Source organism: Pongo abelii, chromosome 2 (assembly GCF_028885655.2).
Source record: "Pongo abelii isolate AG06213 chromosome 2, NHGRI_mPonAbe1-v2.0_pri, whole genome shotgun sequence".
Classification (NCBI taxonomy): domain Eukaryota; kingdom Metazoa; phylum Chordata; class Mammalia; order Primates; family Hominidae; genus Pongo; species Pongo abelii.
Window position 1 is genome coordinate 105,649,619 of NC_085928.1, and position 15,440 is coordinate 105,665,058.

A 15,440-nucleotide genomic window follows, 5' to 3' on the forward strand; every position below is an offset into this window, starting at 1 on the left:
AAAAAGAAAAGCCGTGCCTGGCTGGGCGTGGTGGCTCATGCCTGTAATCCCAGCACTTTGGGAGGCTGAGGCAGGCAGATCACGAGGTCAGGAGATGGAGACCATCCTGGCTAACATGGTGAAACCCCGTCTCTACTAAAAATACAAAAAAAATAGCTGGGTGTGGTGGCGGGCGCCTGTGGTCCCAGCTACTCGGGAGGCTGAGGCAGGAGAATGGTGTGAATCCGGGAGGTGGAGCTTGCAGTGAGTCGAGGAGATTGCGCCACTGCACTCTAGCCTGGGTGACAAAGCAAGACTCCGTCTCAAAAAAAAAAGAAAAGCCATGCCTTCCAAGTTCTACATTCTATTAAAACAGTCCCTCTACATCAAGTGATAGAGTAAATGAAGTGAGTTCATGAATTCCTTAAATGCGGCTTTCTTATGTAGTGGCAAATTAGCGTGTGTGTGTGTGTGTGTGTGTATATAGTTTTTTTTTTTTTTTTTTTTGGAGACGGAGTCTCGCTCTGTTACTCAGACTGGAGTCAGTGGCATGATCTTGGCTTACTGCAACCTCCACCTCTTAGGTTCAAGCGATTTTTCTGCCTCAGCCTCTCTAGTAGCTGGGACTACAGGCATGTGCCACCACACCCGGCTAATTTTTGTATTTTTAGTAGAGACAGGGTTTCACCGTATTGGCCAGGCTGGTCTTGAACTCCTGACCTTGTCATCTGCCCGCCTCGGCCTCCCAAAGTGCTGGGATTACAGGTGTGTGCCACTGTGCCCAGCCCTCCCAAATTAGTATTAACTGTCTTTGAGTTGGAAATGTTAGTATGATTTTATTTAACTAAAAAACCTCCTTTGTCGGCGGACGTGGTGGCTCACGCCTGTAATCCCGGCACTTTGGGAGGCCAAGGCGGGCGGATCACAAGGTCAGGAGTTCAAGACCAGTCTCTCCAACATAGTGAAACCCCATCTCTACTAAAAATACAAAAATTCACTGAGTGTGGTGGCAGGTGCCTGTAACCCCAGGTACTCGGGAGGCTGAGGCAAGAGAATTGCTTGAACCTGGGAGGTGGAGGTTGCAGTGAGCCAAGACTGTGCCATTGCACTCCAGCCTGGGCAACAGAGTGAGACTCCATCTCAAAAAACAAAACAAATAAAAACCTCCTTTGTCAAAAAAAAGCCCAACTTTTATTTATTAAATACATGTTGAAACGTCAAAGCACATTAATCAGAAATGGGTGTTTTGGCATCATGCCACATTTAGGAATGGAATATTTTGACTCTAGTGGTGACTGTGACAGGCAGCAGAACAGTCAGTCCACTGAGAATCTGGTGCCATGTCAGTCACCCACTTCTGCATTGCAGGTGCTCTTCAGCAGACATCCCTGCCCTTTAAGGCTTATGTGCTTACTATATAATAAAATACTGATTTTTGTCTTTATATTCTTTCATAGTATGCAATATTTTTTTCATCTATAGCTACTTTCAGCTGAAATATTACTAAGTATTACTTAAAATAATTTAGAAATCCAGTGTTGTGGACTAATTGGTTTTCCCCAAATTCATATATTGAAGTCCTAACCCCAATATGATTATATTTTTGAGATAGAGCCTTTAAAGAGGTAATGAAGGTGAAATGAGGTCATAGGGTAGAACCCTAATCTAATAGGACTGATGTCCTTCTAAAGTGATCCTCCTATCCAGGCCTCCCAAAGTATTGGGATTACAGGTGTGAGCCACCATGCCTGGCCACTGTGTTGCTATTTTAATCTTCATTTCCTGTAGGTCTTGAGTATTTCATGACACACAATATAATGTTTGAGATTGCGTAGGGGATCACACAGATTCTGGACCTTCTCCAGGTAACTTGTGTACTGAGGCAAGCAGCCAGATGTGCAGAACCCTTGGGGCAGCAACAGTCAAGTAGGTACTGTAAAATGGATTTTTTCCTAGAAAATAAAGGAAGTAATTTAGGACCAGGACTAAGGAGAAGTAAAGAGATTGAGGGGAACAGAGGAAGAGGGCAAAGGGAGGTAATTCCGGGGTTCAAAAGAAAAGGGAGGCTGGACACGAGGGCTCATGCCTGTAATCCCAGCATTTTGGGAGACCGAGGTGGGTGGATCACCTAAGGTCAGGAGTTTGAGACCAGCCTGGCCAATATGGTAAAGGCCCGTCTCTACTAAAAATATAAAAATTAGCCAGGCGTGGTGGTGCGCACCTGTAATCCTAGCTACTCGGGAGGCTGAGACAGAATTGCTTGAACCCAGGAGGCAGAGGTTGCAGTGAGCCAAGATCCAAGATCCAAGATTGTACCACTGCACCACTGCACTCCAGCCTGGGCGATAGAGCAAGACTCCGTCTCAAAAAAAAAAAGGAAAAAAAGGATATTATGCTAAGTGAAATAAGCCAGGTATAGAAGGACAAATATTGCATTATTCTACTTATATGTGGTATTGTGGTATCTAAAATAATCAAGGCCAGGTGCAGTGGCTCATGCCTATAATCCCAACACTTTGGAAGGCTGAGGCAGGAAAATTGCTTGAGGCCAGGAGTTTGAGACCAGTTTGGGCAACATAATGGGACCTTGTCTCTACAAAATAAATTAAATAAAATAGTCAAATTCAGACCGGGTGCAGTGGCTCATGCCTGTAATCCCAGCACTTTGGGAGGTATTTGGGAAGTGCATGGAGTTTCCATGCACTCCCTGGGTGTGCCACCCTCCAGGAACCTTCATGTATTCAGCTATCTGGAAGTTCTACTGTTGTGAACTTAAAAACTTGTTATCAGGGTAGCTCTCATGTTAAGTGTTCTTACCATAATAAATAAAGAAATAAACAATAGGAAAGGGAAGAAAACTTAAAACCAGATTTGAAAAATTGAAGCATAATGTTTTTCCACAAATAGAAACATATTAACAATTTTAATGGAAACTATTTTTGTTTAAATAATAACAAAATTTATTTTGCATCTGAAAAATAATCAGTGTTGCATCTGAAAATGTGAAGACTAATTAACATTTGCTGCCTCAGTTATGTAAATGCCTAAAAATATTAAAATGAGCTAAGTTGCCAAAGTACTTTCTTCCAAAATTGGAGGAAAAGCAAGCCTAGAAATAGCCCGAGATTGTGTCATTATCAGTAAAATTCTATCAGTCTCATCACTGAAGGCTTATTTTTTTAAACTTTTCAATGAAATATGTGTATGAAAGATTTCATACACAAAAGGGCTGGGTGGTAATTCCAGCACTTTGGGAGGCCGAAGTGGATGGATCACTTGAGGCCAGGAGTTCGAGACCAGCCTGGCCGACATGATGAAACCCCATCTCTACTAAAAATACAAAAATTAGCTGGGCCTGGTGGTGTGCGCCTATAATTCCAGCTACTCAGGAGGCTGAGGCACGAGAATCACCTGAACCCGGGAGGCTGAGGTTGCAGTGAGCCGCGATTGTGCCACTGCATACCAGCATGGGTGATGGAGTGTGAGACTCTCAAAAAAAAAAAAAAATTAAAAAGGAAGATTTCATGCACAAAAGTAGAGAAAGTATAATACCCATGTACCCATTTATTTCCTGAAATGAAGTTTTTTTTAATGTATTATTCTAAGTAGTGGTTTTGAACTCTTAGACCAAGGAGTAGCAATTGGAATACACTGAATTAAGGTCAAATATGAGAATATTTCTGAAGCAGAATTTGATGTATTCATTGGACAAGAGGTGAGAGAAGAAAGTCTGATTAATTCCAAATTTCTAGTTTAGAAAATTAGTCTGATAATGGCATTAATCAAGAGCACAGAGAACCAAGAAACTTGAAGTTTGACATAGTGTCTGGTTAGATGCCTTTGATGCAGCTTCCCCAGTTTCCTACCAGAATACCCATGATGATGCAAAAAGTGACAATAGAAATGTCTAGGAGGCTGGGCATGGTGGCTCACACTTGTAATCCCAGCACTTTGGGAGGCCGAGGCCAATGGATTACCTGAGGTCAAGAGTTTGAGACCAGCCTGGCCAATATGGCGAAACTCCATCTCTACTAAAAATACAAAAATTAGCTGGGCGTGGTGGCGGGCACCTGTAATCCCAGCTGCTCAGGAGGCTGAGGCAGGAGAATTGTTTGAACCTGGGAGGCGGAGGTTGTGGTGAGCCAAGATGACGCCATTGCACTCCAGACTGGGCAATGAGCAAAACTGGTCTCAAAAAAGAAAAAAGAAATGTCTAGGAACTAAGATATGTGTCTGCCTTAATCGTTAGGGAAGAACTGAGATAATGCACCCTGGCATCATCTCCTGGAAACAAAAATGCTTGGAGAAAGATAGTGAGTCATTACCTGTATCCCGTTGTTACTTTGCTGGCTCAGTAACCCAAAGCCCACACTAGCCAGAAACTGGGCCAGCCCTCTGCAGAGCATCACCTAATGCTATTTCAGGGACTAGAATGGTGTATCTTTTCTTACGCTATCCCCCCTAATTTTTCTCTTATCTTTTTTAGGATACAAGGTCCCTGTTGGGCACTTGGTATTGATGGCATTACTGCACAAGTGGCATGGGCCACACAAGTAGAGTATTATTTGCTAAGTCAGGGATGGGAGAGTCCTGGGTATGGGACACAATGGAAGCCATCATTTCTCAGATCTTTTATTGGTTTAGAGAGTCGGTGAGGAAAGGGAAGCTGGGGTGTAGCTAGACCAGGACTGCAGTGAGTATCTCTAAGAAACTGGGAAATAACTGGGAGTGGGGCTGGGCGTGGTGGATCACTTGAGGTCAGGAGTTCAAGACCAGCCTGGCCAACATGGTGAAACCCCATCTCTACTAAAAATATAAAAATTAGCTGGGTGTGGTGGCTTGCACTTGTAGCCCCAGTTACTCAGGAGGCTGAGGCAGGAGAATCACTTGAACCTGGGAGGCGGAGTTTGCAGTGAGCTGAGATCATGTCAACTGCACTACAGCCTGGGCAAGACAGCGAGACTCTGTCTCAAAAAAAAATAATAATAATAAATAAAAATAAATAAATTGGGAGTGGTATGTATCAGCCTGTCCCGTAGTTGTAGATACATGGAGTCTTTCAGCCATCACACATAGATTGAGAGTAGGGTCAGGAACTGTTTGTTGCCTGTTAACAGATGATAAATAAATCCTAATAAACAATACGGGGCCTATGAGTAAACTCAGCTGGTTAAGGATATAAGCGGAGTGAAGACTAGAAAGGTCCACTACAAAATGCTCAGTAAACTATAAGAAATCATTGCACTTATGAATTCTGAGCAAAAAGCCAAGGATAAAATTGGCTGAGATGAAACAGAAAATGGGTGTGATAAGATTATAAGGAAACTGAAAAAAATGAGCAAGAATTAAATACATAAAAAGAGTTGGCTGGGCGCGGTGGCTCATGCCTGTAATCTCAACACCTTGGGAGGCCGAGATGGGCAGATCACTTGAGGTCAGGAGTTCGAGACCAGCCTGGCCAACATGGCAAAAAAAAAAACAAAAAACCCATCTCTACTAAAAATATAAAAATTAGCACTTGTAATCCCAGCTACCTGGGAAGCTGAAGCAGGAGAATCGCTTGAACCTGGGAGGTGGAGGTGGCAGTGAGCCAAGATTACACCACTGCACTCCAGCCTGGGTGACAGCGTGAAGCTCTGTCTTGGGAGCAGGTGGCGCAAACCGTAGAGAAAGCAAAAAGAGCAAAGTTGTAAGGGTAGAAATATGTGATGGAGGTTAGCTGGGAAGAAAGCACAGTTAAAGGAGCTGAAATAGAGAACAGAACCAACATAACAATAATTCTTCTAAAACCCAGAACAAATGGAACCAAGATAATAATGGTAATAGTTCAAGTTGCCTCCTTACTGTGTCTGACACCTGTCTACTTGAATCCTTACAACAGTCTTCAGAGAGAAGTCACCACTGTTCATGCCATTATGCAGAGGAAGGGTGGACATAGGCAATAAATTACCTCTGGTCACACAGCTGTTACAGATCACTGATGATTTATTAGAAGAAAACTTTTCCCAGCTGTAATGGCTTGTATTGTGAAGAGGCAGTAGGTTTGCTGCATTCTGAGAAACAGTAATCACAACTAGTTCATTCTTGGTAAAACAGTTTTCTTAGTAAGTACAAAACTCTTTATTCAGTAGATAATTTATTGTCTCTTTGCAAATAACACATGGGGTGAGATTTTAAAATAATGACTTGTATCGATATCTCCATTTCTAATTCTTCCTCCAGTCTATATTTGTATCCCCCTTCTCACCAGTAAAAAAAAAAATCTGTGTGTTCGTTTATTTACTCCCTACAGTAATACACATAGAAGAGTTTTGGAATTACAGGTCAGGTGCGATGGCTCACGCCTGTAATCCCAGCAGTTTGGGAGGCCAAGGCAGGTGGATCACAAGGTCAAGAGATTGAGATCATCCTGGCCAACATGGTGAAACCCCATCTCTACTAAAACTACAAAAATTAGCTGGGTGTGGTTGCACGTGTCTCTAGACCTAGCTACTAAGGAGGCTAAGGCAGGAGAATAACTTGAAACAGGGAGGTGGAGGTTGCAGTGGGCCAAGATCGCGCCACTGTACTCCAACCTGAGCGAAAGAGCGAGACTCTCTCAAAAAAAGAAGAGTTTTGGAATTGCTATACCATCACCAACATCAGTTGTTTTTTGTTGGAGTGCAGTATATCCCACTGAGGGTGGATGGTCAGAGTACTATGTTCAGAAGCTACTTAGAATCTGATTCTTTCCTTCTCTAATTATGTTATCACCCTGATACATGGGTAGGTTTTTTTTCTTTGTACTTAGTTTTAGGGTCCTTCTTATCGATTTAATTTTTAAAATATGTGAAAAATTAACATGGCTTAAATTTCAAAACTTTTTATGTAAAAATGTTTCCTCAGGCCAGTCGCGGTGGCTCACACCTGTAATCCCAGCACTTTGGGAAGCTGAAGTGGGTGGTCAGGTCAGGAGATCGAGACCATCCTGGCTAACACGGTGAAACCCTGTCTTTACTAAAAATAAAGAAAATTAGCCTGGCATGGTGGCAGGCGCCTGTAGTCCCAGCTACTCTGGAGGCTGAGGCAGGAGAATGGTGTAAACCTGGGAGGCGGAGCTTGCAGTGAGCAGAGATCACATCATTGCACTCCAGCTTGGGTGACAGAGCGAGACTCCGTCTCCCAAAAAAAAAAAAAAAAAAGTTACCTGAGAGAAGTTTCATTCCTTTCCGTATCCCTTCTTTCCTGTTTCTTTCTATACACGAGGAAAATAATTTCATTACTTTCCGGTTTATTCTTCCCAAATTGTTTCCTTTTGGAAAAATTAACCGGTAAAAGTATATTATATTTATTTTCCCTCCATTCTTAGCTCTCCTTTCTCATGGAAGTCCTTTCTTCTGCAAGGGATAGCATGCCATATATACTTTTCTTCACCTTGCTTTTTTTCCCTTTATGTCTCCCACAACTTACTCTCTTTTCATTTTTTTTGAGACAGAGTCTCATTTTGTCAACCAGGCTGGAGTGCAGTGGCATGATCTCGGCTCACTGCAACCTCCGTCTCCCAAGTTCAAGCGCTTCTGCTGCCTCAGCCTCCTGAGTAGCTGGGACTACAGGCGCACACCACCACGCCCAGCTAATTTTTGTATTTTTAGTAGAGATGGGGTTTCACCATGTTGGCCAGGATGGTCTCGATCTCTTGACCTCATGATCCATCCGCCTCAGCCTCCCAGAGTGCTGGGATTATAGGCGTGAGCATTTATATTATACATCAGGTGGATATACATCAGGTGGATCACCTGATGTCAGGAGTTTGAGAGCAGCCTGACCAACATGGTGAAACCCCATCCCTACTGAAAATACAAAATTATCCGGGCATGGTGGTGCATGCCTGTAATCCCAGCTACCTGGGAGGCTGAGGCAAGAGAATCGCTTGAACCTGGGAGATGGAGGTTGCAGCGAGCCGAGATTGTGCCACTGTACTCCAGCCTGGGCAACAAGAGCAAAACTCTGTCTCAAAAAAAAAAAGAAAGAAAACAGTGAATAAAAGAAAATTGAGTTCACTTCCTGTTTTTCCTAAAGCTGCACATCTGTTAAATTCATTCTTTTTGTTTTTTTCTCTCCAATTTTAGTCTGTGCTGAGACCTATAACCCTGATGAGGAAGAGGAAGATACAGATCCAAGGGTAAGACCCAAAGCAAACATGTTAGGTAGAATTGTTCTATTTCTCATTAACTCCCCTTCTCTACATACCAAAAACTCATCATGCTAATAATTAAATACAAATTAAAATATCAGTGAAGTGACATTTTTAATCTAACAAATTGAAAGCTGCATTGGTTGAGGGTATGTGAGCAATGCTTAGCTGTAGCTGTCAGAAGCCCTAAACAGGCTGGGCATGGTGGCTCACACCTGTAATCCAAACACTTTGAGAGGCTGAGGCAGGAGGATCGCTTGAGGCCAGGAGTTCAAGACCAGCCTGGACAATATAGCAAGACCCCATCTCTGTGGGAAAAAAAAAATTAGCTGGTTTGGTGGCATGTGCCTGTATTCAAAGCTACTTAGGAGCCTGAGGCAGGAGAATTGCTGCTTGAGTCTTAAAAAAAAAAAAAATGCTGGGCATGGTGGCTCACACCTGTAATCTCAGCACTTTGGGAGGTTGAGGTGGGAAGATCACTTGAACCCCAGGAGTTGAGACTAGCCTGGGCAATGTAGTTAGACCTCATTTCTATTAAAAAAAAATTAACAACAACAAGCCTTAAATGCTTACAGTCAGGCCAACTGATTTAGCATTTACCTAAAGGAGAATTTATCCCCAATGAAAGTTGGATCCTTCCTGAGGATGTACAAATGGAGTTTATCATAGTATTATAACAATGGAAAATGGAAAAAACCTAAATGACCCAAAATATGGGATTACCAGGGCCTAAATTATGGTACATTCAAATGAAGAGAATCTGTAGCTATTGAAAGTGATGGTACAGGACTGTATGTAATGGCATGGGATGTATGTTTGTATGAGGTGCATTTTATAGAGCATTTTGTAAATTAAGAAATTTGAAATATATATATTTATTTGTATGTATGTATGTATATATAGAAAATTTTGTCTGGAAGGATATACCCCAGATGTTAACAGTGGTTGTGGCAAGACCATGTTTGATTTTTGGGTGCTTTTTAAAAAAAAAACAAAAAAAAAAACTTAGTTTTTTAAACTTCTGTACAATTGACATAAATTACTTTTGTTTGTTTGTTTGTTTGTTTTGGAGATAGAATCTCACACTGTCGCCCAGGCTGGAGTGCAGTGACGCGAATTCGGCTCACTGCAACCTCCGCCTCCTGGGTTCAAGTGATTCTCCTGCCTCAGCCTCCCAACATAAATTACTTTTATGAGGGCATGTATGAACTATCATTTTTAAAAGATTGATGTTATAGGTTGGGTGTGGTAACTCATGCCTGTAATCCCGGCACTTTGGGAGGCCGTGGTGGGTGGATCACCTGAGGTCAGGAGTTCGAGACCAGCCTGGCCAACATGGTGAAACCTCGTCTCTACTAAAATACAAAAATTAGCTGGGCGTGGTGGCAGGCACCTGTAATCCCAGCTACTCAGGAGGCTGAGGCAGGAGAATCGCTTGAACCCGGGAGGCCGAGGTTGTGGTGAGCTGAGATCACGCCACTGCACTCCAGCCTGGGCAACAGAGTGAGACTCCATCTCAAGAAAAAAAAAAAAAAAGATTGCTGTTATAAAAACCTTTAGTGGGCCAGGCACGGTGGCTCACGCCTGTAATCCCAGCACTTTGGAAGGCCGAGGCGGACGGATCAAGAGGTCAGGAGTTCGAGACCAGCCTGACCAATATGGTGAAACCCCATCTCTACTAAAAATACAAAAATTAGCCAGGCATGGTGGCGCCCGCCTGTAATCCCAGCTACTCAGGAGGCTGAGGCAGGAGAATCACTTGAACCTGGGAGGTGGAGGTTGCAGTGAGCCAAAATCGCGCCACTGCACTCCAACCTGGGCGACAGGGCGACAGAGCTAGACTCCGTCTCAAAAAAAAAAAAAAAAAAAAAAAAAACTTTAGTAATCTATTATGTTACCCTTAAATCAAGTTACCCTTAAAATGAGTAACTTATGAAAGCTTTCTGAAGTATTCTAATAAATGCTACCATTTTTGTGAATGTAAAAATCATGTAGATTAATTTTTTTGTTCTAGTTATTGTAAAATTATTGATGACTGTAAAACAGTTTTTTTCTAATTTAATATCACAAATTTAAAATACTTAACACTCTCTCTCTTTTTTTTTTTTGAGACAGAGTTTCGCTCTTGTTGCCCAGGCTGGAGTGCAATGGCGTGATCTTGGCTCACTGCAACCTCTGCCTCCTGGGTTCAAGCGATTCTCCTGCCTCAGCCTCCCGGGTAGCTGGGATTACAGGCATGTGCCACCACGCCCAGCTAATTTTGTATTTTTAGTGGAGATGGGTTTCTTCATGTTGGTCAGGCTGGTTTTGAACTCCTGACCTCGTGATCCGCCCACCTCGGCCTCCCAAAGTGCTGGGATTACCTGGGATTACAGGAGTGAGCCACCGTGCCCAGCTTTTTTTTTTTTTTTTTTTTTGAGACGGAATCTTGCTCTGTCGCCAGGCTACAGTGCAGTGATACGATCTTGGCTCACAGCAACCTCCAACTCCCTGGTTCAAACGATTCTCCTACCTCAGCGTCCCAAGTAGCTGGGATTACTGGCATGCTCCACCATGCCCAGCTAATTTTGTATTTTTAGTAGAGACGGGGTTTGTCCATGTTGGTCAGGCTGGTCTGGAACTCCTGACCTTGTGATCCGCCTGCCTCGGCCTACCAAAGTGCTGGGATTACAGGCATGAGCTACCACGCCCGGCCCTTTTTTTTTTTTTTTTAGATAGAGTCTCTCTCTGTTGCTAGGCTGGAGTGCAGTGGCACGATCTTGGCTCACTGCAACCTCCGACTCCGTGGTTCAAGTGATTCTCCTACCTCAGCCTCCCAAGTAGCTGGGATTACAGACCTGCGCCACCACGCCCAGCTAATTTTTCTATTTTTAGTAGAGACGGGGTTTTACCATGTTGGCCAAGATGGTCTTGATCTCCTGACATCGTGATCTGCCTGCCTCGGCCTCCCAAAGTGTTGGGATTACAGGCATGAGTGACCTTGCCCGGCCAACACTTTTAACATCTATTATTTCTGGTCAGATTAAAAGATGTATTTTTTTTTTTTTGAGTCGATGCTCAATATTTGTTTAATGAACAAATTTATAACCCCTCTGCTTTATAGATGAAGATCCTGAGACTCCCAGGGAACAGCTGACTTGCTGCCAGCCATGTAGTCGGCAGGTGGCTTCAGGGTTGGTGCTTTTCACCCCTATATTACATTGCCCCTCCACCCTTAGCATACAGCTTGATATTTATGTAAAACTAAAATAACAGAAACCATGCTCTTTATTTTTCCCACTTTTTGGAGAAAGAAATATACCAATCTTTAAGTGGTTATTTTAAAATGGAATAAAACAGTTTCCATGGTTTTATTTGGATTGGCAGGTGATTCATCCTAAAACTGATGAACAGAGATGCAGACTTCAGGAAGCTTGCAAAGATATTCTCCTTTTCAAAAATCTTGATCAGGTAACATTGATTTCTAAAGTATTTTTATTATAATGATCTTTTAGCTTTGCTCCTATTTGTCACTGAAACTTTAATTTTTAGCATCCTAGCCACAGCCGTATTAAGCTTAAAACCTTAGATTCATCTTACATACAGATGTTTTCATTGTATTGACCACTTTAACCCAGACATGATCTTTCAGATGCCTTTTAGTGCAGTAGTCCCCCTTATCCTTGGTTTTGCTTTCCAGGGTTTCAGTTACCCATAGTCAATGACAGTCCAAAAATACTAAATGGAAAATTCCGGAAATAATTCCTAAGTTTTAAAAGGCATGCCATTCTGAGTAGTGTGATGAATCTCATGCTGTCCTGCTTTACTGCCACCCAGAACACAAATCATCACTTTGTCCCAGTGTATTCATGCCATATATGCCACCTGCCCATGAGTCACTTAGTCACCATATAGCAGTACTCATATTCATGTAACCCTTATTTTACTTAATAATGGCCCAAAGCAGAAGAGAAGCAACGCTGGCAATTCGGATATGCCAAAAAGAAGCCATAAAATGCTTCCTTTAAGTGAAAAGGTGAGAGAAACTTAAGGAAAGAAAGGAAGAAAGGGAGAGAGGGAGAAAGAGAAAGGAAGAGAGAAAGAAAAGGAAAGGAAGGAAGGAAGGAACAAAAGGAAGGGAGGGAGAGAGGGAGGGAGGGAGAAAGAAAGAAAGAAATTGTATGCTGAGGTTGCAAAAATCTATGGTAAGAATGAATCTTCTGGCTGGGTGTGGTGGCTCATGCCTGTAATCCTAGCACTCTGGGAGGCCGAGGTGGGTGGAGTTCAAGACCAGGCTGGCCAACAGTGAAATTCTGTCTCTACTAAAAATACAAAAATTAGCCAGGTGTGGTAGTGTGCACCTGTAATCCCAGCTACTCACGAGGCCGAGGCAGGAGAATTGCTTGAATCCAGGAGGTGGAAGTTGCAGTGAGCTGAGATTGCACCATTGCACTCCAGCCTGGGTGACAGAGCAAGACTCCGTCTCAAAAAAAAAAAAAAAAAAAAATAGAATAAGAATGAATCTTCTATCTGTGAAAACTGTGAAGAAGGAAAAATAAATTTATGCTAGTTTTGCTGTGGCACCTCAAACTGCACAAGTTACAGCCACAGTGCGTGTTAAGTACTTGGTTAAGATGGAAAAGGCGTTACATTTGTGGGTGGAACAGAAATGTGTTCCAATTGACAGCAGTAGGGTTCAACACTATCTGTGGTTTCAGACATCCACATATCCCCTTGGAACATATTCCCCATGGATAAAGGGAGGACTGCTGTATTTTTCTGAGCTGCTTTGGCACTTTCTCCAAGACAATACTGATAATTTGAAGAGCATGCAGTTTTGTCATGTTGCAAGGAAATGCTCAGATTTGCATGACCCTGGCTTAGCTAGGAGAGTCTGAATTTATCCTACAAAGAGATTGATTTTTCTGAAGATGCTGGTATGTAGTTCCCTTCATTGATAATAGTTAACCCACTGGCTTGCCAGTGTGTGATAAGTGCTTCTTAGGAATGGTGTGTTTCTGCAGGGCCTAACATAGGATCTATGACCTGGGCCTGTCCTCCCTCTCTTGGTGGTAGAAATAAAGAACGAGGGCTACCTCCTGATAGGTGTCCTAGTACATTTGGGCTGCTATAACAAAATACCATAACCTGGGTGGTTTATAAACAGTGGAAATTTCTCACAATTCTGGAGTCTGGGAAATCCAAGCACAAGGCGCCAGCAGATTTGGTGTCTGATCAGGAGCCCACTTCCTGGTTCATAGATAACCATCTCTGTGTGTTCTCACGTGGTGGAAGGAGGGAGGGAGCTCTCAGGGTTTCCTTTATAGGGGAACTAGTCCCATTCATGATCCAGTCACTCTCCAAAGGCCTTACCTTCTAATACCATCACACTGGGAGTCAGGTTTTAACATGAAATTTTGGGGTGACATAAACATTAGTTCATAGTAACAGAGAATCTTCAGATTTCCTGTTTCTTCTCTGTTCTTCTCTACTGTTTCTTCTCTACTTTGAAGGCCACACATTAAAAGAATGAGGCCAGGCATGGGGGCTCACACCTGTGATCCCAGCACTTTGGGAGGCTGAGGCAGGCAGATCATTTGAGGTCAAGAATTCAAGACCAGTCTGGCCAACATGGTGAAACCCCATCTCTACTAAAAATACAAAATTTGGCAGGGCACGGTGGCTCACACCTGTAATTCCAGCATTTTGGGAGGCCGAGGTGGGCAGATCATGAGGTCAAGAGATGGAGACCATCCTGGCCAACATGGTGAAACCCCATCTCTACTAAAAATACAAAAATTAGCTGGGCGTGGTGGCGCACACCTGTAGTCTCAGCTACTCGGGAGGCTGAGGCAGGTTAATTGCTTGAACTGGGGAGGTGGAGGTTGCAGTGAGCTGAGATCATACCACTGAACTCCAGCCTTGGCGACAGAGTGAGATTCCATCTCAAAAAAGTTAAAAATTTAAAATTAAAAAGATTTAAAAATTTAAAACCGCATTAATGGCTAAGGTGCTAGGCCTATTGAGGAGTCCCAGAATGTGCAGAGACAGGAAGGCTGGAATTACATTTCCTCTGTTACCCAGCTCCTACCAAAAAGGCTCCTGAAGACATTTCCACAGCCCTCCTTAGGAATCTGGGCTAGTCAGATACGAGCTTACAATGCATCAGTCAGAGGAGTTAACTAACCTTGGTGTCTGTAAACCAGACTAATAACCGTGTGGTTTACAGTAATAGCCAGAGCTTTACTCAGAGCTTGTTAGTTTGAGACTGAATGAGACAAGGACCATGAGCTCAAGGAAAGGCTGGTTGTGAGAAACAGTGGTCTGTGTTAGCTGTTTTCCCTGGAAGACCCATCCAGGTAAATGGAAAAGGGGCTTGCTTCTTTATCTGTGAATAAAACCTCTTGTAAATTTTATACCATTGAAGTTACTATCAGGAAAGTTTCTATGTCAATCTAATATTTAGTTTTCTTAGAGTTGGAGAATACCATTTTAATGTTGAAAAGTTATAACTTAGATGGGCACGGTGGCTCATTCCTGTAATCCCAGCACTTTGTGAAGCCAAGGAGGGAGGATCATCTGAGGTCAAGAGTTTGAGACCAGCCTGGCCAACATGGTGAAACCCCATCTCTACTAAAAATACAAAAATTAGCTGGGCATGGTGGCAGGTGCCTGTAATCCCAGCTACTTGAGAGGCTGAGGCGGAAGAATCGCTTGAACCCAGGAGGCGGAGTTTGCAGTGAGCTGAGACCACACCATTGCACTACAGCCTGGGCAATAAGAGTGAAACTCCGTCTCAATATATAAATAAATAAATTAATTAATTAATTAATAATTACTTTTCTCAATAATGTCTTTTTTCTGGTAGAGGATCCAGTCCAGGATCCCATGTTAGATTTAGCAGTTATTTCTTCATAGTCTCCTCCAATCTGTGGCAGTTTTCAGTCTTTCCTTGTCTTTCATAATCTTGACACTTTGAAGAGTACTAGTTAGTCATTCTATAGAATGTCTTTTCATTTGAGTTTGATGTTTCCTCATGATTTTGGAATATGATTATATATTTTTAGTGAGACTACCACAGAAATTATATTGTGTCCCTCTGAAAGCATCATATCAAGGGGCCCATGATGTCAGTATGTCTTATTGCCAGCAATGTTAGTTCATTTCCTTTTTATTGCTCAGTAGTATTTCATTGCTCAAAAATACCAATTTATCCATTTTTCTGTTAGCGAATACTTGGTCTATTTCTAGTTTTTAGCTATTATGATTAACACTGTCAACATTTTGTACAAATCCTTTTGTGACCTTT

At 42.7% G+C, this 15,440-nt stretch overlaps 1 protein-coding gene across 6 annotated transcripts in view; it reads left to right on the top strand.

Moving 5' to 3' along the window:
* Nucleotides 1-15,440, top strand: part of PRKAR2A (protein kinase cAMP-dependent type II regulatory subunit alpha) — a 95,108-nt gene that overhangs the window by 41,483 nt on the left and 38,185 nt on the right. For all 6 annotated transcript variants that reach the window (XM_024244838.2, XM_024244839.2, XM_054550824.2 and 3 more), the window contains 2 exons: nt 8,088-8,140; nt 11,519-11,602. In XM_024244838.2, the coding sequence (XP_024100606.1) occupies nt 8,088-8,140; nt 11,519-11,602 (137 nt within the window). The remainder of the gene's footprint in view (nt 1-8,087; nt 8,141-11,518; nt 11,603-15,440) is intronic.